This window comes from Platalea leucorodia, assembly GCF_965183815.1.
Source record: "Platalea leucorodia genome assembly, chromosome: 7".
Taxonomy (NCBI): Eukaryota; Metazoa; Chordata; class Aves; order Pelecaniformes; family Threskiornithidae; genus Platalea; species Platalea leucorodia.
This window is the reverse complement of record NC_138829.1, coordinates 50,872,936-50,895,919: the sequence shown is the minus strand read 5'-3', so window position 1 is coordinate 50,895,919 and position 22,984 is coordinate 50,872,936. Positions and strand designations below refer to the sequence as shown.

The 22,984-nt window shown below is 38.7% G+C and overlaps 2 protein-coding genes across 14 annotated transcripts in view; one reads left to right on the top strand and one right to left on the bottom strand.

Moving 5' to 3' along the window:
• The window catches only part of APIP (APAF1 interacting protein), a 29,704-nt gene extending 23,700 nt beyond the window's left edge, over nucleotides 1-6,004 (bottom strand). For 5 of the 6 annotated variants that reach the window (XR_014228854.1, XR_014228855.1, XM_082318113.1 and 2 more), the window contains exons 1-2: nucleotides 5,851-5,972; nucleotides 260-360 (exon numbers count right to left, since the gene is read on the bottom strand). Coding sequence is in view for 4 of the 6 variants with exons in the window: in XM_082318113.1 (XP_082174239.1) it covers nucleotides 260-360; nucleotides 5,851-5,886 (137 nt within the window). In the remaining 2 variants the exon portion in view is untranslated. Of the gene's footprint in view, nucleotides 1-259; nucleotides 361-5,850 lie in introns of all 6 variants that reach the window. The other variant, XM_082318114.1, reaches the window with a different exon arrangement.
• A 451-nt stretch (nucleotides 6,005-6,455) lies between these two features.
• PDHX (pyruvate dehydrogenase complex component X) overlaps nucleotides 6,456-22,984 on the top strand; it is a 63,298-nt gene continuing 46,769 nt past the window's right edge. For 7 of the 8 annotated variants that reach the window (XR_014228850.1, XR_014228851.1, XR_014228852.1 and 4 more), the window contains exons 1-3: nucleotides 6,456-6,598; nucleotides 17,544-17,627; nucleotides 22,399-22,499. Coding sequence is in view for 4 of the 8 variants with exons in the window: in XM_082318110.1 (XP_082174236.1) it covers nucleotides 6,457-6,598; nucleotides 17,544-17,627; nucleotides 22,399-22,499 (327 nt within the window). In the remaining 4 variants the exon portion in view is untranslated. Of the gene's footprint in view, nucleotides 6,599-15,263; nucleotides 16,112-17,543; nucleotides 17,628-22,398; nucleotides 22,500-22,984 lie in introns of those variants that run through there. The other variant, XM_082318108.1, reaches the window with a different exon arrangement.

Below are 22,984 nucleotides of genomic sequence, written 5' to 3'. Positions count from 1 at the left end.
AACAAAGATAGGAAAAGGAGAGAAAAAAGTCACTCTCTGAAGTTGGCTCTCCCCATTGAAGGGACTGCAATGATTAATTCAGATTGGCCACCTCTCTTCTATACGGTTAAATTTGGTGTACTATTCATTTCCACCTCTGCCTTCTTGCTCACTATTGACTTTCAAACATTTGTCATGGATCTGAAATACCCTCACCAACTACTAAACACAGCCACCCTCTCTAACCATCACATTCTTTCTCTCTTCAATCTTTACTTACCCATGTTTCAAGCTGATTCCTCCACCGGTTCCTGTTACCCAGCCTAAACCATAGAACAGTCTACAAAGCTCTGGGATAAGATTTCTTGGATGTAATGTCTCCTAAAAATAAAGAAATAAATTAAAAACCATCAGAAACATCACAACCTAGAATTTCAATTCTGAAATTGAGTTTAAAGAGGTAGTACTCATACTGCAGTAAAACAGTCTGATTTATGCTTATGAACTTCAGTTACAAAATGACTGTGTGTTTGCACAATGCCCTTTACACTTTGCAGGGGTCATTCACAACTTGAAACAAACAAAACTCCCAAATAAAATGCATGTCTGATTATCCTTCACAGGAAAGGTCTCATCTCAAATTTATTTGAGTGCAGTGGCCCACAGGTATTACACCAGTGAGATCAAGTCATAGACTATCGCCATAAAAAAAGAAAAATAAATGCATCTAACATTATTCATTTTGAAAAGCTCAACTAATAACTTTTCCCATTGAATCAGTTTTCTGTAGGTTTATTTTGCATGATTTACAAATTTCAGTAGAACAGACTTTATTAGTTCTGTTATATATTTTTACATAGCAGTCAAAAATACCATAGAAAACATAGGCAAATTATCTGATGAACTTCACATTCCTACATTTCTACAATGTGAGGTTACCTCACATGCAGTTTAGCCAGAAGGCAAACTGCATTATTTAATATTTCTTTCAGAAGGAAAAAAAGTTCTTCATTTTTTCCATATTCCATTGTTCATTACATCAATAAATATAACTATATCTATTAACCAAAGGTATCTGTAGTGTCAAAGATTCATTCATAGTTAATCTAAAACAGAACGGCTTTACAGTATAGGCCAAAACTATTTATTGGAAATCCTAAACATTACTCTGCACTGAATATATAAAACTAAGAAAGCTGTACCTAACAGGCAGCAGTCTTTGATAAGTGAGTACTACATTGGAAAATTAAAAATTTTGAATGTTGGAATCATTCACATGAGAAATATAACCAGTATACACAGAGAAAACTGTGAGATGCTACTTTAATTCATGTTGCGTGCCTGAATTTATGCATTTGCATGTTGTCTTGAGTATTTCTTTTAGCTCATCTGAGAGAATAAAAAGCCAAAGTCTTCCCCCATTTACTAGTGTAAAATAAAAATTGTATGTGCTTTCACAAAGATCCTGATACAACTGAACCCCTTAAGTAAGGAATTAAACAGTAGAGAAATAGAGCAGTAATTTTATTTACATCAATTCATCTCCCTGGGATGGTGCAAGATTTCCACCTGCATTACCACAGTAATACAGCTGGTTTTGTTTCTTACATGGGTGTGTGACAGAAATCAGCAATTTAGCACAACAGATGTGCTCCTTGCATTGTTTTCAACAGAAAAACGGACTAGTTTTAGGAAGGCTAAACCCTTAGCTCACCAAATACAGTCCCCTGCTACTGCACCCAACTCTCACGTAATTCTTTTTATATATGCATTAAGGCTGACCAGTACTTCACACTTCAACTTAATAGTGTAGCACCATATTCTTCAATGGCACCTGTTTCTGAAACGATCATCTGTAAAGCACTGGGATTCAGTTCAGATGCTATTCCTGCCTGCCCTGATTTTGTTTCTATTATTTACAGTCTCTTTTAATATATTAAAAAATCATCTGTTTATTCATTTCAAGTGATAGAAACAAGACTCTAACCAGCACTCCTAGAAACTTATGTAAGAAGTTAAGATTGTTAAAGCACCATGGACCTCCATCAGTTCACATTACCTGAAACAAATAGAACAGGATATACAAGAGTACGTGAAGAAAAAAGACCCCAGGTCAAATAAGCAAACTCCTACATTCAGAGTGAAAAAAATCTGAAATCTTCCCCATTCACACAGCTGAAAATGAAACCACTCCTTTCCAGCTCTTTGCCACTGAAAATAGTAATATACATCAAGTATACTCTAACTAAACATTCCTCAAATACTAATGACTCTGAAATGTACTGTGAATCTGAAAATATTAATGCATGTTACGTATGCTTACAAATACAAAAAATAATGCATAGTATGTGTAAATTATGGGTCCCCGTTTTGTTGTTCTGATTTACTTACACAGAATTAATGGCTGTACGTAATTTTTATCTATTCACCTGTCACAAAACTGAGTCCCACAGTATCTTATTTTGACTCTTATTCAAAATGACATCACCGTGTATTTCTAACCTATGTACTACACCTGTATTTTTCATTTCAAAGAAAAATTATGTCTTTTCTAATATAAGCTTATTCCATCAAAAGTAAACAGGTTTATATTGCTATTATTTATTGAATGTACACAGCCACAAAAAAACTAGATTATAACACTCCTACAGTTGTTTCATATTTTCCCTGTTTGATGAATATAGATATTTACTGCAAAATTCATATTCATGAGAGAACATCAGTGCTTTTCAACACTTCAAATCATTAAAAAGAATTTTTAAAAGTTCAAATTCAGAAGCTACTTTCATCAAGAACATATGAAAATAAATATAATCAAGGAATTTCGACTATTTTTCTGAAGAATTCCAGGATTATAAATCTATCCTCAGAGCTTAACAGTATTTTTCCAGTATAAGTAAATACTGATTATAACCATAAACTATCCAAACAAAAATATGACTCTATTTCATATTTAAAATTACTGATAATAAAAATGACAGTTCTTTCCATAACTAAAAAAGGGTACTTGCTGGAATAAGACTGGGAGTGAACATTTGTGAAAGCAGTAGGCAACTCAACAGGATTACTCTTTGTCAAATCACAATTAGCAGTAATTTTAAATTTGATTTTTAAGTTGAAGTACAGATGCCATTGGTTATGTCTTCCTTCGTATCTCCAACTCAGGATCTGGCCCACTAGTTTTCTGATACAGCTAACATGAACAATTTAGCTTCTTTGCTGCTATGCTGTTACCATCTTAGCTTAAGTTTCTACATGCTGTTAGGTATGAAGGAAAACTCCACAAACTTCCATGAACTAAAAGAAGTGACTAATTTTTCAATCCATTAAATTAGTATTTTGAAAACAAATTTTCTGATAAATTTCTGAACAGAACCTGACTGAAAGTATTCACTGAAAATTTAGAATATTTCCAGCAGTCAAATCTTTTAAAAAAATTATTATTGTATTCTGCAAGACTGTGGTTGCTCAAGAAAAATTAGCTTTTTCCTATTTTATTCAAATTACTGTACCTAATATGATTTAAAAAACAAACCCACCTCCCAACCCAAAAACTCAGAAAACAATGTGGATCTAATATAACAGAAATCAAGGTGGACCCAGGCTACTTGTAGAACAAACATATTTGTAAAGGTTTTGGGGATAATTTTCAAAAGGTTTAAAACTGAACTACAATGTGGATATTTTAAGATATTATAGTAAATAAACAGTGCCTGCAATATGCATCTCCCTTTCATTAATTGCTTAGAAATCATATATTTTCCTCAGAAATAAGCAAAGACTACATAGACAAAGTCATACCGCCAATATTTCATACTGGTAGGTAGGATGATGTGGCTTCTTTGAATAGCTGCATAATGGTAAGTTTGATGTGGTCAAACAGATTTGTGCTACACTGTATACATAAAGTGAGAAAAGTACTGTTAATAAGCTGATAGATTTCTGTTTAAAATCTGTCTTTAGCATACAAATGGATCAAATAAACCAAAGTAGCAAAAATAATATCACGACCCTTTAAAAAAGCTTATTTTCTACACCTCCAGCACCATACAAGGCTTCTATAATGCAAAAGGGAGGGGTTTTAGGTGAGAAAAAGAAATAATTTTAAGGAAGAGATAGGAAAGCAATGTGGTGAGGATTCCTACTCTGCTTAAAAACCTCAGACTGTCAATTTTTATAGCAAGTACAGCCCTCCAACTGAAATTGATCATTTCTGGTGTGTCTTTTTTATGTTTTGAATTTTTTTCTTTTATTGCAGCAATTAGAACTTCAATAGTTTTTTTTAAAATGAGAAGTGATTAGTTGAGCTACTGCTCAGCTTAGTCATTTATGCCCATGAAAGGACATTTCCAAGACAAATTAGTTTAGCAGTAGGAACCCACATTAGTGGGGGGGTATTCTGTTAATACACACAGAATAAAGAGAACAAAAGCAAAAAATAAGTAGCACATACCAAAACTGGTAGGCAAGTAGTTACTTAGGACCAATACCTTTGCTGAAACATTAAGAAAAAAGTTCTATTGTCACTGTTCTCTCCCCCCACCCCAATACCACAGTGACTCTAAAGTTGAAGACTGAGTGATCCCTGATGGTCTAAAGTAAGACTGTAAGACTTAAGCCAAGGGGAACTGGGATTTTGTGAGCCCCTCAAGATTGTCTCCTGGCCCAGTGGCAGTGGTTCTGAGGCAGGAGACAGGGAAGATAAAGTGATGGAGATATCAGACTGGGGCAAGTTTAACAAGGTTTGGAAGCTCCTACTTTAACCTCATCTTTAAAACCTCCAATGACAGTGAGTCACAAATTCCTTAGGCAATCTGTTTAACTGTCCCAGGTTAGAAATATTTTCCTAATGCCTAACCTAAACCTTGCTTGCTGAAACTTAAGCTTGTTATCTCTTACAAAAGAGTTATGGACATAAAGAAGATATTTTTCCCTTTCATCTCTGTGACAACATTTTACATATTAAGACAAAAACTCCATTTGCTCCTCTTTGGTTTTTTTGACCGTGCAGATTCTTTCCATCTTTCCTGACAGGCCACATTATCTAGTCTGCTGATGATTCTCATCTCCCTGTTGTTGGTTCACATTGTTGATGCTTGGGTTGGTCTCTTGACCAGTTCCACACACAAACAGGAAAGGTATTTCAAGCATCATCCAGGTGATGCTCCCAAATGCTCTAGCACAATATCTGATGAAGTGCAGCACTGCTCAGTCGTGTTCAGTTTGCGATGATTTATAGTAATGAACAGTTACTAAACTACAAAAACCCCAAACAAACACAGCAAAAAACCAAAACAAACTAAACCCCCCCAGAGTTACCATAAATAAATAAACAAAAAGGGTCACAAGTCCTGTAACTGCAGCCAGACTCAGCTGGCAACATTTTAGACAGTGTAGTAAATTTCATGACATCTCTATAGTCTCTGCTAATGAGTAACTACAAAGCTTACCAGCTAATTACTAAGATTACAAGAATACCCTCAACAACTGCAATTGCAAACTGCTATCCTGGAGCACCCGCTGACGCAAGGTGCCCCTAGCCAGGCGGCGGGCAAAGCGCAGGTAGAGCGTGGGGCCGTCAGCAGCATTAGACGTGGCACAGGCGGCCACAGCAAGGCTGGGGCATGCTAGTAGGGCCATTACCGGTTCGCTGTCCCGCCTCAGGCCTCCAGGAGTCCCTCTCAGCAGGAAAGGGGACCCCGAGGCGCTCAGCAGGAGTTGACTGACCCTACAACACGCGCCGCCGGGCTGCTTTTAAAGGGGACGCTGCCGGGACGAGGCGTGCGCGCCCGCCCCGCTGCCAAGCCCTGCGCCCCTTTAAAGCCCACGCGGCCTACAGGGGCAGGTGCTGTGTGTGGGGTTCCTCATTACCTGCACTGTGTCGCGGTCGTTGGTAGCTGCCGCCATAGTGCCGGTCGGATGGCGAGTGTGGGGGGTCCTTTCTTGGAGACTTCTTTTGGGGCTCGCGTGGGTGCCTGTCTATCGCTCGTCTATCCCTGGCGCTGGGACATCGACGCGAGCGATACCCCGGAGGGCGTCGCGGAGCCTGCCCCGGGCGGAGGCGGACTGGCCGGGTGGGATGGAGAGACTAGCTTTCCCCCTCCTCATCAGGAGGGAAGGAAAGGGCCAGTAGCGGGAGTAGCTGGAGAGTAAATGCGGGCGCACCCCGAGGGCAGGCAGGCAGGGTTGAGAGAGGTGTGGGTGCGTCTGTGGCAGGTATTTGCTCGTACTTGGGGCGACAGAAACAGTCAGGCCCGAGCAGGCGAGGGGCTGAGCACCCACGGCTGGTGCTGCGGGATGGCTTGCTGCTGTGCCAGGTGCAGGCAGGTGGCCAGCAGGGCCGGGGGCGTTGGTGAAGCCGCTCCTCCGCGCTGAGGCGGCTTGGCCGCGGGGGGAAGCGTGCCGCTTTTTTTCTGCTCAGGCAGTGAGAGAGACAGCCCTAGCGCTGGGGAGGGCAGGGAAGCGAGGAGAGGCAAGATGGCAGCTTCCTTGTGGCTGAGCTGCGGGGGCAAAGGGATGGTGAGGCTGATGCTGGGAGGGCGGCCAGCTCTGGGCGCTGGCGTGCCTTTCCCCGCTCGGGGAGGCTGGAGGCATCTGCACGGGACCCGAGAGCTACTGGGTGAGTGATGGGCTGGATCCTGCACCCTTTGTTGATAGTTGCATGCCTGTGCCGTTGGGCCTGCTGCAGGTGTGTGTGGAGGAGCCGAGACGTTAAGTAAGGGATGAGAGTAGGTGGTGCTGGGGGATAAGTAAAGGCCGTGAAAGGTGGTGGGCAGGTATGAGTGCCTGGTGTTACCAGGTAGGTGTGTAGGGTGGCAAGGCTGAGCAGGGCCGTTGGTGTACTTAGCAGGAGAGACTGAGTAGCAACGACTGATTGGGAAGTGGATAAGAGGCTATGGAGATGGGTTAGTTTGGTAGGGTGCTGTTTAGTTTGGTCTCTGTAGGTACTGGAAGTACATCAGGAAGGGTATGGGCTGATGGGAGAGAATTTGGAGAGAGGTGTGAGAATTATTAACGGTCTAGAAAATGGGATCACTAAGAAAAAACTGAAGGAATTGGAGTCTAGGGAGGAAAACAGATTGATGGGAGATTAGGCCTTCGAATATGTAAATATTCTGTTGTGGATAAGGAAAAAAGTGCTTACAACTGAAAATACTTGTGTGTTTTCTAGGTGTAAGTATGGTTAAGTAGTGACAGAGAGTTTTTTGTTTTGGTGGGTTTTTTCAATGTTTGGAGATTCTACCACTTTTCTGTCATCTTTTTATGCTACAAACAATATTTCAAGTAGCTGGAGAAGGGCATGGAAGCTATATTTTATGTAATTTTTTTTTAAAGGAGAAATGGAGTTTGAATTTATTAATTGTATGTCTAGTATGCATTGCTACCTAGAAGTCAACCTATGAGGTTATGGCAACAGCCTTTCAAGATACTTTTTCTCTTCTCAGGAGTTTGTTGTTACAGAATTACCAGGCAGATCTTCTGCTTAACTTTCATATTTTCTTCTGTCTCTAAAAGATGTGGGAGGAGTTTTGGATGCTCGAATGAAATGTGATCTTTTCATTGCCTACTTGATCTGTTAGTTACAACTTGTAAAACATTTAAACAATAATCAGGTGCATTGTTATTAGGTACTAGTGTGATACTGAGCATAAAATACCCAAACTCTGGTTTTTAAGTGCATTTATAAAGAAGTGAGCTGTTGCTAACCTTGTGTAATAAAACTACATGCATTTTACAATAATACCCAGTAGTAGTTTAGAGACTTGTTAATCATTATGTTTTAGATCTCAGTACACCCTTCTTTCCTGGTTGTCTTTGCTGCTTTGCAGTATGAAAATCTTTTTCTTTGCAAAATTGCCTGATATAGGGAAGGCTCTCTCTGTTCTTGAAACAAATGTTATTTATTTTCAAATTTTGTTAGAAAAAATTTGCTTCCTTCTTCATAAAATAATGTTTGTCTCTTTGTCCAATGCAGGATTAGATATCTCTACATTAGTCTTATTATATAACTTTTTAAAGACCTCTTGTCTACAGTCCTCCCAGGCAATCTATTGTAGTACTTTATACCTTTATCGTGAGAAAGGCTTATTTATTATATAGCTGGAGTTAAATTATTAATTTTGGATATGGAAATTAGTGCAATTTTTTTCTTCCTTACAGTAAGCTTTTATGTATTAAGGTGGATATATCACCCCTTTAGCTTGTTCAGCCTTTCTTCATGGACTTGTTCTTTTGAACCCTCTTAGTATTCCTTACTGCTTTTCAATGTGGTGCATATCTCGGTGACACTGTTTTTCTTGGATGTTTATTGTAGCCTCTAAAATGAAATGAAGGAGAAAAGTCATAACTTCTCTGGTAAAATACAGCTCTTTTGGACATAAAACTCACTCTTGGTTTCTAGTTTGAGAATTTAAAGTCAGTTTTATTTTAGCATTAGTTTTATTTCTCCACTTTTCTGTTTCTGAACATGCCACCATTTGAAGTATTGGTTCATGTGAATCTAGTTTTGTTGTGTCACTTCAGTTTTTTTACTTCTCTATGTGTTTCTGTCCCTCTGTAGTGGTGGTAGAGGAGGGAGAAAGTCATTTTGCATAGTCAAAACAATTATTTCAAAACTGAATTCCTAGTTTGTTGGTTACAAGGAAGGAAGAAAAATAGAATGAACCTTTATGTTAGAGGTCTGACAACTTTTCTTTGTTTTTAATGTTTCTTAATCTTATCATTGTCAGGTGGGAGTAAATTCTCTGACTACAGAGTATGGCTTAGGAAGTCATGAAATATCTCTCTGGTGGGGCACATGAAAGCATTTGTCTTCAGTTCATTGCAGTTTTTTTGGTTTGACAATGCTGTAGCTGTTTCTATATTAAAGGAGGTCAAAAAGAGGCGATGAACCTGTGTTATGCTGAATAAGTTTAAGGACAAAATACACTGTCAATAGGATTCTTGGATTGTAGTTATAGAGGTCTACTGATCTGCTCTTCTCTTAAAGCCCTGCTCTTCAGTCTATTTGATACGCAGCCTAAATATGCATTGGATCTCTTCATGGAGAAGGAAGGAGACAGAAACGTGCCCAGATTCAACTTGATTCTTAATTGTGTCACCAAGAACAAATTCTCGTGGATACATAGAGGGTTTTCTTTAAAATAGCAGCTACTGTTTATATAAAGTTTTTTTAAGTCTTCCTCCTTTTTTATTCAGGTAATTGATATGTAATAACACAGTTAATGTTGATAGCAGTAGAATTAATGGATGATGACTGGGAGTTCAGAAGTTTCATATGCTCATGGCTCTAAATTCTATTATGCTGGTAAGCTCTGTCTTTGAGATTGTGTGAATTGCCACAACTTTTTGCTTACCCATAATGAAAAAGCAACAATATTTACTTCCCAGAGTGCTTGTAAGGACTGCCTGTACAGTGCAACTAACCTACATGAATGCAATAACTCCTTTTACTAGCATGTTTTTTCATTTGATGAGGGAAAACATTATCTGGTGAAGGGAATTGTTCATTGTAAGACTGCCTTTTTTTGAGACACGTTTAAGCCTGTTTTTTTCCCTGTGTATAGTCATTAACTGAAAAGTGGCTAAAATAGCTTTGAAAAGAGACTGTTGTAGCTAGTGTTCTTGTGTATCTGTTGCTGAACAAGGCTCTTAATTGCAACACTACTGAACTTCTCTGAACATAGGCATCTTTATGCTTGAGCATTAAATGAACGCACAAGGAATGGATAGGTTGGTGAGCGTGGAGAAAATGGAGCTGAAGTGCACCTCCTTTTTCCCTTTCCTTTGCATAAGCACTTGGATTGTAGTTCCGCAGTTGCTTTAACTCAACTTAAATTCTGTCCTAGTTCCCCCTGCCCATTTTGGATGTTGATTTTGTTCATACTGCTGTATGATGAGCCAGATCAGGAAGCTAACCTGACTGAAATTGTATTCGTTTTTGCGATCAGGTTAACTTTCAGCAAAATCCATTCCCTAGTCTGGATAACTATGCAGCATCATGAGTATTAGTACTACTGGTAGTATGAATAAAGGTGTGAACACGAACAATTGGGGCAGAAGACTGATCAGCTCCTTTTGGTTGTATCATGGATAGATATTAACTTAATGTGGAATAAGAGGCAGTCATGCATGGCTTAAAACTTTTTCCCTGAATTGACCCCATTCAAAATGCAATCATTGTACTGCCTTGCAAAATTAAATTTGTGATATATTGTAGAGAAGAAATGCTTTTCTTGTTTAAAAAGCAGTTTGATTTTGTAGCTATGAAATTACTTTAAAGCATCTAAGTAATGTTAATAAGTGTGTTCTCTAGGAAGCATTTCAGTGAACTTGACTGCATCTGACCTCCAGACAACTGAAAGTAATTAGAAATTGAGTTTTAAAATCAGTGCCACAGCATTGCCAAGTCTGTTACTGAAATCTTTTCTTGTGTATTGCTGTAATGGATGCTGTAACTATTATAGTTTTGTTGTATAATTCTGCATAGTTCGGATCAGGCCACATATAAGCGAGAAGGAAAAGGAAGTTCTGTGCAAAGTAAAGTAATAGAAGTAAAGCAATTTGTTGGTATACTTTGTCCACTTTTTTGCTGCTATGGCTATCCATGTTATCAACATTATTTCTAAAGATAAATCTCTTCCCTAGATAGCCCAATTTAAAAATGACTTGATAATTTATTACTTTTTTTAGTAATAATTTGTGTACTTGCTGCTGGATCTTCTCTCCTAACTTGATCAAAGGACCAGAATGGACAGTATGTTTTGTGGTAGTTGCTCATAACATGAAAGGGAAGATGTTACAGTGGCACAAATTTGTTGCTCAACTTTGTATTTATGCCAAAGTACGGAGCATGTTCTGGGAAATGGATCAAGTGACTCTTCACTGAAGTAAAACATGTGAAACACCATGTTTAAAAACTAACTTTTTTCCTCATTAGAAATGTGGAATGCTTTCACTTTTCTTCAGTGAAGTATGTCTACTAGTTCTATATAGTCCTAGATATTTGTGGGATATGACTTCAAAGTCATGTTTTGATAGTCAAAGTTGACTTGTCAAGTTAGACAAATGAAACAGAGAACACTTCTTTGCATCCCGTAAGGTATTATTTTCTACTTGCTGTTATCTGTAAATATTTTTTTTGAGTGAACATATATAGTGTAAAGAAAACTGTGAACTCTTGCTTTAATTTGTAGTATTTGAAAAATGATCTTAGACAAAACATGATTTGGTAAATAAACACAGGTAGGCATTCACAGAATAATATATATTGTTACCATAATTCATTTTTCTGTGTATTGGTCCAAGATGAGAGGTTGCAAGAAGAAACTTCTTAAAGACATCCTTGGAAGTAATTCAGATGGAGTTGCCTGTGTTATAAGGAACATTGTCTGGATACATTTCTAAGCATTACAGTAATGAGTAATATTAATCTGAGAAGCATTTAAGTACCATGGAAAGACTGAGACACATGTATATTTCCACATGTGGTCTTCTAGGAACATGACACATGCACACACTGAGCTCATTTCCACAGTTCAAGTGTTTTGGGGAGCATGATCCTGATTGCATTGCTGTCCTTGGGACTTTGGGGAATAAATAACTTGCTTTCTGCTCTTGGTGCATTTCAAATGTCAAGATCATTGATGGCTGCTGAGGTTGTTAGAGGTTTGCTACAATGTTTCCATTTCACATTTTTAAAAAAACTCATAGAATGTTTTGAGTTGCAAGGGACATTAAAGGTCATCTAGGCCAACCCCTCTGCAACCCTGTCCAACCTGACCTTGAGGGATGGGGTATCTACACCTCTCTGGGCAACCTGTTCCAGTGTTTCACCACTCACTGTAAAAAAAAAAAATTTTCTTCCTTATTTAGTCTGAATCTGCACTCTTTTAGTTTAAAACCATTACCCCTTGTCCTATCACTATAGGCCCTATTAAAAAGTCTGTACCCATCTTTCTTATAAGACCCCTTCAAGTATTGAAAGGCCACAGTGATGTCTTCCCGGAGCCCTCTCTTCTCCAGAATAAGCAATCCCAACTCTCTCAGTCTTTGCTTGAAGGAGAGGTGTTCCGTCCCTCTGATCATCTTCATAGCCCTCCCCTGGGCCCACTCCAACAGATCCACGTCTGTCTTGTACAGAGAATTCCAGAGCTGGATGCAGTACTCCAGGTGGGATCTCAACAGAGCAGAGTAGAGGGGCAGAATCACCTCCTTTGACCTGCTGGCCATGCTTCTTTTGATGCAGCCCAGGATACAGTTGGCTTTCTGGGCTGTGAGCACACATTGCTGGCTCACGTCCAGTTTTTCATCCACCAGTCCTCCTCAGCAGGGCTGCTCTCAACCCCTTCATTCCTCCAGCCTGTATTGATGCCAGAGGTTGCCCTGACCCAGGTGTAGGACCTTGCACTTGGCCTTGTTGAACCTCATGAGGTTCACATGGGCCCACTTCTTGAGCTTGTCCAGGTCCCTCTGGATGGCACCCCATCCCACAGGTGTGTCAACTGCACCACTCAGCTTGGTGTCATCTGCAAATTTGATGACGGGGCGCTTGGTCCCACTGTCCATGTCATTGATGAAGATATTAAACAGTACTGGTCCCAATATGGACCTCTGAGGCACACCACTCATGACTGATCTCTATCCGGACATTGAGCTGTTGACCACTACCCTCTGGCTGCGACCATCCAACCAATTCCTCATCCACCTAACAGCCCACCCATCAAATCCCTGTCTCTCCAATTCAGAGAAGGATGTTGTGGGGGACTGTTGTCAAAGGTCTTACAGGAGTCCAGATGGATGACATCTGTAGCTCTTCCCTTGTCCACTGATGTTGTCGCTTTATCATTGTCCTCGTTTCAGCTGGGATAGAGTTAATTTTCTTCCTAGTAGCTGGTATAGTGCTGTGTTTTGGATTTAGGATGAGAATAATGTTGATAATACACTGATGTTTTAGTTGTTGCTAAGTAGTGCTTATACTAATCAAGGACTTTTCAGCTTCCCATGCTCTGCCAGGTGCACAAGAAGCTGGGAGTGGGCACAGCTGGGACAGATGACCCAGACTGGCCAAAGGGCTATTTTAGACCTTATGACGTCATGCTCAGTATATAAACTGGGGGAGTTGGCCAGGGGGCAGCGATCGCTGCTCGGGGACGTGCTGGGCATCAGTCAGCAGGTGGTGAGCAATTGTAGAGTGTATCACTTGCTTTGTATATTATTATTGTATTATTATTTATTATTATTATTACTACTACTACTATTTCTACTATTCTATTTTATTATACTTCAATTATTAACCTGTTCTTATCTCAACCCATGAGTTTTCTCGCTTTTATCCTTCCAATTCTCTCCCCCATCCCACCGGGTGTGGAGGGAGTGAGCGAGAGGCTGTGTGGTGCTTAGTTGCTGGCTAGGGTTAAACCACGACAATCATAGAAGGCCACTAGGTTGGTCAAGCAAGATTTCCCCTTGGTGAAGCCATGCTGGCTGTCTCCAGTCACCTCCCTGTCCTCCATGTGCCTTAGCATAGCTTCTAGGAGGATCTGTTCCATGATCTTCCCAGGCACAGAGGTGAGGCTGACAGGTCAGTAGTTCCCAGGGTCCTCTCTTCTACCCTTTTAAACATGGGTGCAATGTTTCCCTTTTTCCAGTCGCCAGGGACTTCACCTGACTGCCGTGACTTTTCAAACATCATGGAGAGTGGCTTGGCAACTACATCATCAGCCTATTCCCTCAGGACTCTGGGATGCGTCTCATCAGGTCCCATAGACTTATGTATGTTCAGGCTCCTCAGGTGGTTTTGAACCTGATCTTCTCTTACAGTGGGAGGGACTTTGCTCCCCTGGTCCCTGTGTTGCAGTCCATCCACTAGAGATGTGTGGGAAGAGAGATTAAATAATAATGGAAATAGTTTTTTCCATTATTTCTTTGTAATGTCTTTAACTCTACCTAACATCTGAAATATTTATGGTTGAATACCTACATTATTTACCAGTGTAATGATTTAGTCTTTCATAATCCTGTAGCAATGAGAAAGACAAGGTCAGATTTATTGGATGTATTAACACTAACGAATTACATAACATGGGTGGACACTTATAATTCTCTTAAATCATTGTGTATTATTTGATGTTTCACTTCTTTGTCTTCTCTGAGGTCTTAAGCATGGTGACTCTTAGGACTTGGAAGTAAGGATGAGAAGCATTCTCACTCTAGGTGACGCGTGCTTTTCAGCTCAAAATTCTTCTATTTTTTTTTTCCTTTGCCCTTTTTCTTCCAGATAATGAGGTGTTGTGGTTTAACCCCAGCCAGCAACTAAGCACCACGCAGCCGCTTGCTCACTCCCCCCCAGTGGGATGGGGGAGAGAATCAGAAGGGTAAAAGGGAGAAAACTCGTGGGTTGAGATAAGAACAGTTTAATAATTGAAGCAAAATAAATTAGAACAGTTAAATAGGCAAAGCAAAAACCGTGCACGCAAACAAAACAAAACAAGGAATTCATTCACTACTTCCCATCAGCAGGCAGGTGTTCAGCCATCCCCAGGAAAGCAGGGCTCCATCACGCGTAACGGTTACTTGGGAAGACAAACACCATCATACCCAATGTCCCCCCCTTCCTTCTTCTTCCCCCAGCTTATATACTGAGCATGATGTCATATGGTATGGAATAGCCCTTGGGCCAGTCTGGGTCAGCCCTCCCCCCGGCTGTGCCCCCTCCCAGCTTCTTGTGCACCCGGCAGAGCAGGGGAAGCTGAAAAGTCGTTGACCAGTGTGAGCGCCACTTAGCACCTATTCAGAGACAGCTTAGCACTACTTAGCAAGAACCAAAGCATCAGTGTATCATCGACATTGTTCTCATCCTAAACCCAAAACACAGCCCCATACCGGCTACTAAGATGAAAATTAACTCTATCTCAGCTGAAACCAGGACATGAGGCAAAAAAGAAAAAAGGATTAATTTCTAAGTCTTTAAAGCTGTTCCTGCTTACTCTAAGCAATACAGCAACTGGAAGAAATTTGGTGGTGTTTTCTATTGAATGATAATAAGCCCTAATGCTGGATATTAGAGAAAAGGGAATATGAAGCAGAATTGATTCTTGCCATTGTGTACAGTGTACTTTCTATGTGTCTGTTTCTGTTCTAACTGAATACAGATTCAGATATAATAGTTCAAGAAAGAGCCTTAAAAATCAGTCAGGTGCTGGAGAACTACTCTTACATAATAGTATCTAAAAAGATATATTTATTTGGCCTCATAAGTATCCTTAAAAGTTCAGAAAGATAGTATCTCTTGTATTACAAGCTGTATGTCAGAATACTACTTTGGTATACTGGATCAAATTACAAGAGATGTAGTGTGCTGTGAAGCCAAGGAATGTGCTGTATCATGAACCCTGTCCTCAGAAGAATCCCACTTACATGACATGCAGGTTGCTGCTGTGCAGTGCCACTTCTTCCTGTGTATGGGTTTACTAAGAAGATTCAGTCAATTGTCAGACTGTGAAGTGATCTGCTAGCTAGCTGTGTCTAGTATACGGTGTTGCAGGGCCAGAGAGGTTGTGGTGTTGTGTTGCTTAAATACATTGGACTTTTCAGATCTTTTTATTTGGCTTGTTAAAGGAAAGAAAAGGCTAATAATTTACTTGGTCTCTGTATATAGACACTTACCCATGAGAAGGATCTCTGTAATGAGAAATCTTTCAAGCTTCTTAACAGAGACATAAGATCCAATCACCGAAACTTGAAATTAGTCAATTTCAGTCTGCAAAGTAGATGTAGTTTCCTAGCAGAAAGGATAACTAAACATTGGGAAAGGTTATCAGTGAAAGAGGTGGATCATCAGTGTCTGGAATACTAGGATCAGGGGGGCTTTATTAATTTAAGACATATGCTTTAGTCTGTCATCTGGAAAAAATTCTGCAGCCTGTGGCAAAGAGGAAGAGGAGAGGAGAAAGGAGGATGTAGTGTTTGTGGTAGATTAAGACCAACAAAACTTCTGGTTTAGGAATTCAGGACTCTGAATTCCCATTTCTTTTTTTAATATTTGAACTTTGGGGGAATGGGATTACACGCTTTGCCTTGGCATGCTCTTAATATTGCAGTTCAGCATGAAGACAGAGGTCATAATCAAGACGTAAGTATCTAGCCTTTGGTTAAGAGGCGGAAAGGGTTCTAACAATTGGCTAGATTCATTCTGCACACTTATACCGGGCTCTGTCCTCATACTTGCATGCCCGTGACTAGAAGCCTCAGGATGGATAAATACTCTGGGACAGAAGAGAAGATGCCTGCCTGGCTGGTACTCTAGTCATACATTCATAATCATACTGGTGACATACTGCATAACTAGGAAGAAAAACTATGGTAAATACCACTGAGGAATTTGTGGGTGGAGTTATACTATCCTCTGTTGCACATCATGGTTCATCAGCATGGATCATATCAATATGTCTCACCCAGTTTCTCATGATTGCAGCAGTTTTGGTGTCTCTTGAGGACTGAGATATGTATGTATGCGTGTGTTTGTGTTCTCTCCTCTGGGCTTGCTTATATCTGACAAGTTTTATGTTCAGACTTCCTTTCCTGCCAAGCAAGCAGGAAATGAGAGGACAAGTCTTTGAGACATGTCTTATGGAGTGAGAGTGTCCTGGAGTAAATGAGAGGCTGTGGCACAGCATTTTAACCAAGGTTTTGCTCAAAGAGACCCTGACAGGTAGAACTAAGCATATGCAGGGCCACGTGTGGAAAGCCTCCAAAAATTGAAAGCTCCCCAAAATGGAAATGTGGTTCGGTTTAGTACATATGCCCCTGATACACAAGAGACTGGGTATTAGCTGGCTCAGCTTTGAGATTTATAGCATTTTGGGGGTGAGGGGGGAATAAAACAAACAAAAAAACCCACAGCTTCATTCTAGCTGCTGATTTTTTTTTTTCTAATGTATGTTTGTATTTTATAGCTGATTTTTCATTCAACACACAATAGCTTGTGTGTAGTTGGAGCTCTAAGCAAGTTGTAGATTTTTTCTGTTTACATTTCTGTTGGACAAAAGTTATATAACTTTGTTTCACTTGCATCCACTGTAGGATTGTTCAGTAGGTCAGGCTGAACTGAGATGTACTTGAAATACTAGGTTTTATATTTTTAATAATGCACTAAGACGTGGTCGTGGAGAGTTTCCATTAAAAATCAATTGAATCAAAGCTGAAGCAGCGTGAGTACCTAAACTTGTCTTTGAGATCCACAGTTTCTATATCATATTTTTACTTAAGACAGAGTTTAATTTGCTTAATACTTGGTATTATTTTTTACTTCATACTCAAGTTGGCCCTTGTTCACTGTGTAACATATACGTTCTATACTTAGAACTTCTTAACCTTGTTTTCCTTGGTGCTCTTGGGAATGCATACTTGTAGGTAAGCTTAAAAAGAAGCATCATAGTGAATCTTTTGTTCAACTGTCTTTCAGATTCATGCACTTCTAGTTTCATTTGTGTTAAGCAGTTAACTGAGAAAATAATTATACTGAAAAATTATTTAGTCTAGATAATCATGTGTTTGTTTTACAGGTACACCTGGTATTAAAGTTCTCATGCCTGCACTTTCTCCTACAATGGAAGAAGGAAACATTGTGAAATGGTTAAAAAAGGAAGGTAAGATAGCATTTTCTGTGGCCACATTTGTTGTAATTCTTCAGCTATATAAATCTGTTCTGTAAGAATAAGATCATTCTTTCTGGTTGGAGTTTAGCATTTTGAAGCAAAACATTTGGTATATGGATGCTGTCTTCTTGAACAGCACCTGCTTTGAAATTGTTGGTTCTTGAAACTTTTTTCCTTTAGATGTCTTCCAAAAGGTTGCATTGATCATATTTTTGAAAAACTTCTGTTAGGCTGTTCCAGGGTGTGACTGTGTGTGTGTGTGTTGTTTTTAATTTCCACTGTTGTCATGCTGATCAGTAACTTTGGAAGTCTGAGAGCCTTTGACTTGGGGCAGGGTCTCTGTTTCATTATTCTACTGTGTTATGAAATAACATGAAAGGTATGGTATTTTTATAGTTGCTATTCAGGGCTTACTTTTTTAATATCTGAATTATAGTCTACAATTAAAACTGACAGAAAAATTTAAATTATTTTCATAACCCAAATTCCAAATGGGGAAGTCTTTCCAAAACAAAAAACAAACTACTCCTCCAAAAAAAGCCCTAACAATCTTGGTTATCTTAGGTCCTCTGTGCTCTGACAACTTGAAAGTAATGTATTTCTGTTAAAATATGTTGGAGCAGATAAATAGTCTGTGTGTATGTTTTGTCTTCACATAGGTTGTATGTAAATGAATAATGATCTGCAGAAGAATTGCAGTCCCTGTTCTGTCAGGAGACCTTTCTCCCTTCCCCTCCTATAGTTTCCCCTCTCCAGTTTAATATTAAAACTGGATTTTGGCTGTAGTTTTGGGTTCCAGGTAGCAGTTGTCTCTTGGTATAGGATGCATTGCAGAGTTTCAGATGGCTGTAGGGATAGATCCTGTTCTCAGACATCGTTAGGTTTGCTAAAGAGAAGAACAAGTTTGGAGGAAAGAAAATCTCTTAAAGCATATTATCTTTGACAAACGCAATTTGATGAGCTGTGTGTGTGTGTGTTGACTATTCTGCCTAGATAAGCCATTTCCTTTGGCTTACCCTCTAAGTGTTGATACAGCCTCCATCATTGTGTTACCGTGGTACTTTGCTTTTGAACGTTTTGAATACATTTTGAGAGGTGGCCAGAACTTGTTGCTCCAGGAGTGGACATGATCTTTTGCTTGTAAAACTGCTAGTAAGGATTTCTGCAGAAATTACTAGGAACAGTATGGCAGTCTATGTCTGTAAAAAGTAATTGCACCAATGTTCTTGAAACTTCAGTTAGTCAAGTATCAAGTCCAAGACTATGCAGAGAGAAAGGAATGATCCAAAGTCCTTTTTCTATTCATTAGTTGTCAATAACTGTAAGACATGAAAAATCAACAGTAGTCTGTTTTACAATAAATATAGCATTCAAAATTGCAAGAGAAAGCAAAGAAGAGAGCATGATAGGAGTTGAAGTAGATTCCAGTTTGCTCCACAATACAAATGAATCAGTTTTCCTCATAAGAAGGTCTTGGGACGCAACAGCTATGCAATGTTTTTTCTCAGTCTTTCCACTACACTTCCACCCCAACACAACAGGGAAAAAAAAAGCTTCACACCTATTTTAAATAAATTAAATTGAATCCTAATTGATGGTTGGACTTTGAGAGAAAACTATTTTAGGATTTTTTTTTTCTCTACATTCTATTTAGAAACAAGACCAAAACTGAATATAGTATATTGTCTTATTTGGCACATCTGTGACCATATTAGTTCCTTTGTATTTTTTTTTTTCCCTCTGACAGTCTGGAAAATAAACATAATGACAACATTAACAAAAGTGAAGATAAATTTTTGAAGAAAAAAGAAAAGCAATTTAATGCTTATACCTCTTCTGTCTGCAAGGGATGCTCATAATTATATAATCCTCCAGTGAGTTGGCTATCTAAATGTAGTGGCATTACTGAATATAAATGTTTGATAATCTCATATCCAAGAAATAAATATTTTAAAGCAATTTACAGAAGAAAGCTGATGATTGCATATGAAATGTTTTTCCCACTGTGTAACCAGCAGGGGTCAGTAGGATACCATTTTGATAATTTTTCTGCTCTTTGTGTAAATATCAAATGTTTTCATTTTACGGTTTCACAAATGGACAGATGATTTCAGTACTGCAGAAGGAAAAATGCTGAACTTAATTGACAGCTTTACTATTTTCTTCTAATGGTTAATGTGGTTTCTTATTAGTTCCTGTGGGTAATAAAGTCATTCTCATAAAAATAAAACTGTGTTTCTAGAAACTTGTATTTATTATGTATGAATTTAATGTTGATGAAAGATGGTAGGTTGACAGCCCAGGAGACCAAAATCCTCTTGTTATTGTGGACAGGAAACACAATATGGAACAGTGCTAGCAGTTTCCTCATGCAGTGTAACTGCTACCTTCTGAGATATCACCTCCAGAGACTTCAGTCTCTATGCTTAGTCAACTTTGATTTGATTTGCAAAGAGTACATTGAGGAATGCAGTTTGTATCTTGTGATTTGGATATTTTTCTGTCAGTAATTGAACAGAGCACACAGGCTATTGAATGCCAACTGAATGTGATCTCCTAGAGGGAAACTTGGCTTCAGTAGAGATCCTAATCATTCAGCCTAGCTATAAGAACTTAATTTTTAAAAAAATCAAACAAACCCCACCTAAGATTTTTCAAGGGCATTATATGTAATCTCAGACTTGCCATTCCCGCAACTACTGTTGCAAATGCTCCTCTCATTAGAGGTGATTATTAGTATAAGAGCAAAGATATGCTCTGCTAAAATGTTCTTTCCAATCCTGTCTATTGGGAAAGCTGATCTGTAATTGACATCAAAGTGGGCATTGATTAGCAGCTATCACAAATTTTGCAATCTCTAGTGAAAATAACTATGATCCTTTCTATTGTGCTGGGGTGCTGAAACACACATGAGTTTTTGAATGCTGCTATGAAATATTCTTCTTAAAATTGCATTTAATCAATTGCTTTCCAAACTTGCGACCACTTCTTGGCTGCAGCAGTGAAAGGAAAACAAAAAAAGTAGTGGAAAAGTGGTTTGTCTGGTTCTCTGAAGACTTTTCCTCTTGCCTTCCCTGTGCAAGGGAATCCATATCTTTCTGTGAACAGCCTCACATACCCAAGTTAAGAGAGATGTCATGTGTGACAAACACATGGATGAAGGTATTTGCCTTGGCTAGCTTGCACTGTTGGAGTTACTGCTGCAGGTTGCTTAGTGCTGAGATTTCTTTTTAATAGTGCAGAACATGTACAGTCTGATTGCAGGTTGAGAGAAGAGAATAATGAAGATATGGAGTTAAGCTCCTTTCTGCTTGTCTGTCTTACCTCTGTAGATTACAGAATTTGCCCAACAATTTGATTTCTTAGCATCTATGAAGTACTTAACTAATGATCTGATATATGGGCTACTTGAATTCATGATCCAATGGAATTAAAACATTGGTATAGAGCCTGGAATTTTGACTTCCTGTTATAAATTGTTTATGCTCTAGTTATTGTGAAGTGCAGTGCAGCAATTAGATTATGAAATTAAAAAGATCAGGTGCTCCTTTGTGTATTCCCTTGCCAAGTTCTGTAATAGGAACATCTATGACTTATCAACTAATGTAAGTCACTGAGCTTTGAATGTTTCCATTGTTTACTACTGCAGAGATCACAAAGATCATACAACACCTCATTTTCCACTTCTACTTCAGGTAGTCCTGAAACAGGAGGTAATTATTTAAAAAAAAAAAGTTTCTCTCTTACTTAAATGCAGGTGGTAACCTGCACTAGGTTTATTCTGATGCTTAAGTACAGCAGAGTGATATCAGGAATTAAATTAAATGCTTAGACGGATAATACTGTTGCAGCATTTCTGGTACTGGGAAAATCTTAAAATTTTACTTCATATAAAAATTGTAGTCATGTGTCAGGCTTGTATGTATTGTTCCTATTTTTCAGTGCTCTGAAAAAGGTTATGATATTTTGTTGGAGGACAAAACATTCAACTACCTCAAAGTTTTTCAACGTAATTTCAATTTTAATGTTCACTATCTAATCAGTATTGATCTGTTGAAAGAATCCAGACCCATAAGATCTTTATCGTGTGCTAGCAGATATAGATACTCTGCAAAAACAGAGGAAGAATATACTTCAAAATTAGTCATAGATTTGTGTAATGTAGCGAAAGCAATTTCTAACACTTGTGCATATTTTTATTTCACAAAGTATGTTTCCAAAAGACCTTTTTTAACTATATAGGAGATTGAGGAAACAAGCTTGCAGACATGCTTTCCAAAGAGATTAAAGTTCCTGAGGTTTTTATTTGAATATCTTCAGTAGTGTAGATACAAACTAGAGAACTGTGGTGCTTAGTTAAAGATGATGTTGCCTGTGATCATTGTCTTAAAAAAAATACAGTTTTAAATAGCTTGCTTTGACTTACGGCTAGCAATGAATATGGAAGGCTCAGGATTTTATTCATGGCAGTGTTACTGGGTGATGGTGTTGTGTACTTCCTCTTGGAAAACTTACTGTAAACATCAGTATTTGGAATGTGTTAATGTTCTGCTGCAGCAGTTTGTGTCTCTAAATCTTAGTGTTTTTATTTGGAAATTAAAGATACAATATGATAAGTAATGACGGGGGATCAACTAGCTATAGAATATATTAAAAAATGTAAAATGGCTGTGTTATATGGATAAATACCTATCTTCCATGGTTAAATATATCTGAAAGGAAGCTTAGGCTAAGTGTTCTTAAGTTCTGTTATATTTTGCAGGTGAAACAGTGAATGCTGGAGATGCATTGTGTGAAATTGAAACAGACAAAGCGGTGGTTACCATGGAATCAAGTGATGATGGCATATTGGCTAAAATACTGGTAGGGATTCTGCCTTTCTGAATAGGATGATATAACTTCTCGTCAGACTGTCATTGAGCATGTTGCCTCAAAAACTAGTTTACATAGCTAAATTTCCTTCTGCACAGCTTTCAGAATAATGCACTTACTTGCATTCCTAGTGAGAAATAATTGCTCTATTTTGTACATGTACTAGACTACTGGTACATGGTACTTGATTCTATATGTTTAATGGACTTTCAGTTAGCCTGATTGAATTATGTTGTTTTGTATGTTTTGCACCTTATGAATAATGTCCATGAAATATTGCAGTTTATGACATCTCTTACTCTGAGTTATAGAAAAACAAGTTACAATCGGTTAGTTGGAATATGGAATTTTGGATGGTACTCTACCCAGTATGTGTGATCTCTGTGCTAGATTATCTTGTGCTGGCCATTGAAGACGGAACAGTATACGAGGTGGGCTGACCCAGAGGACAATTCTTAGAATTATTCATTTCCTGT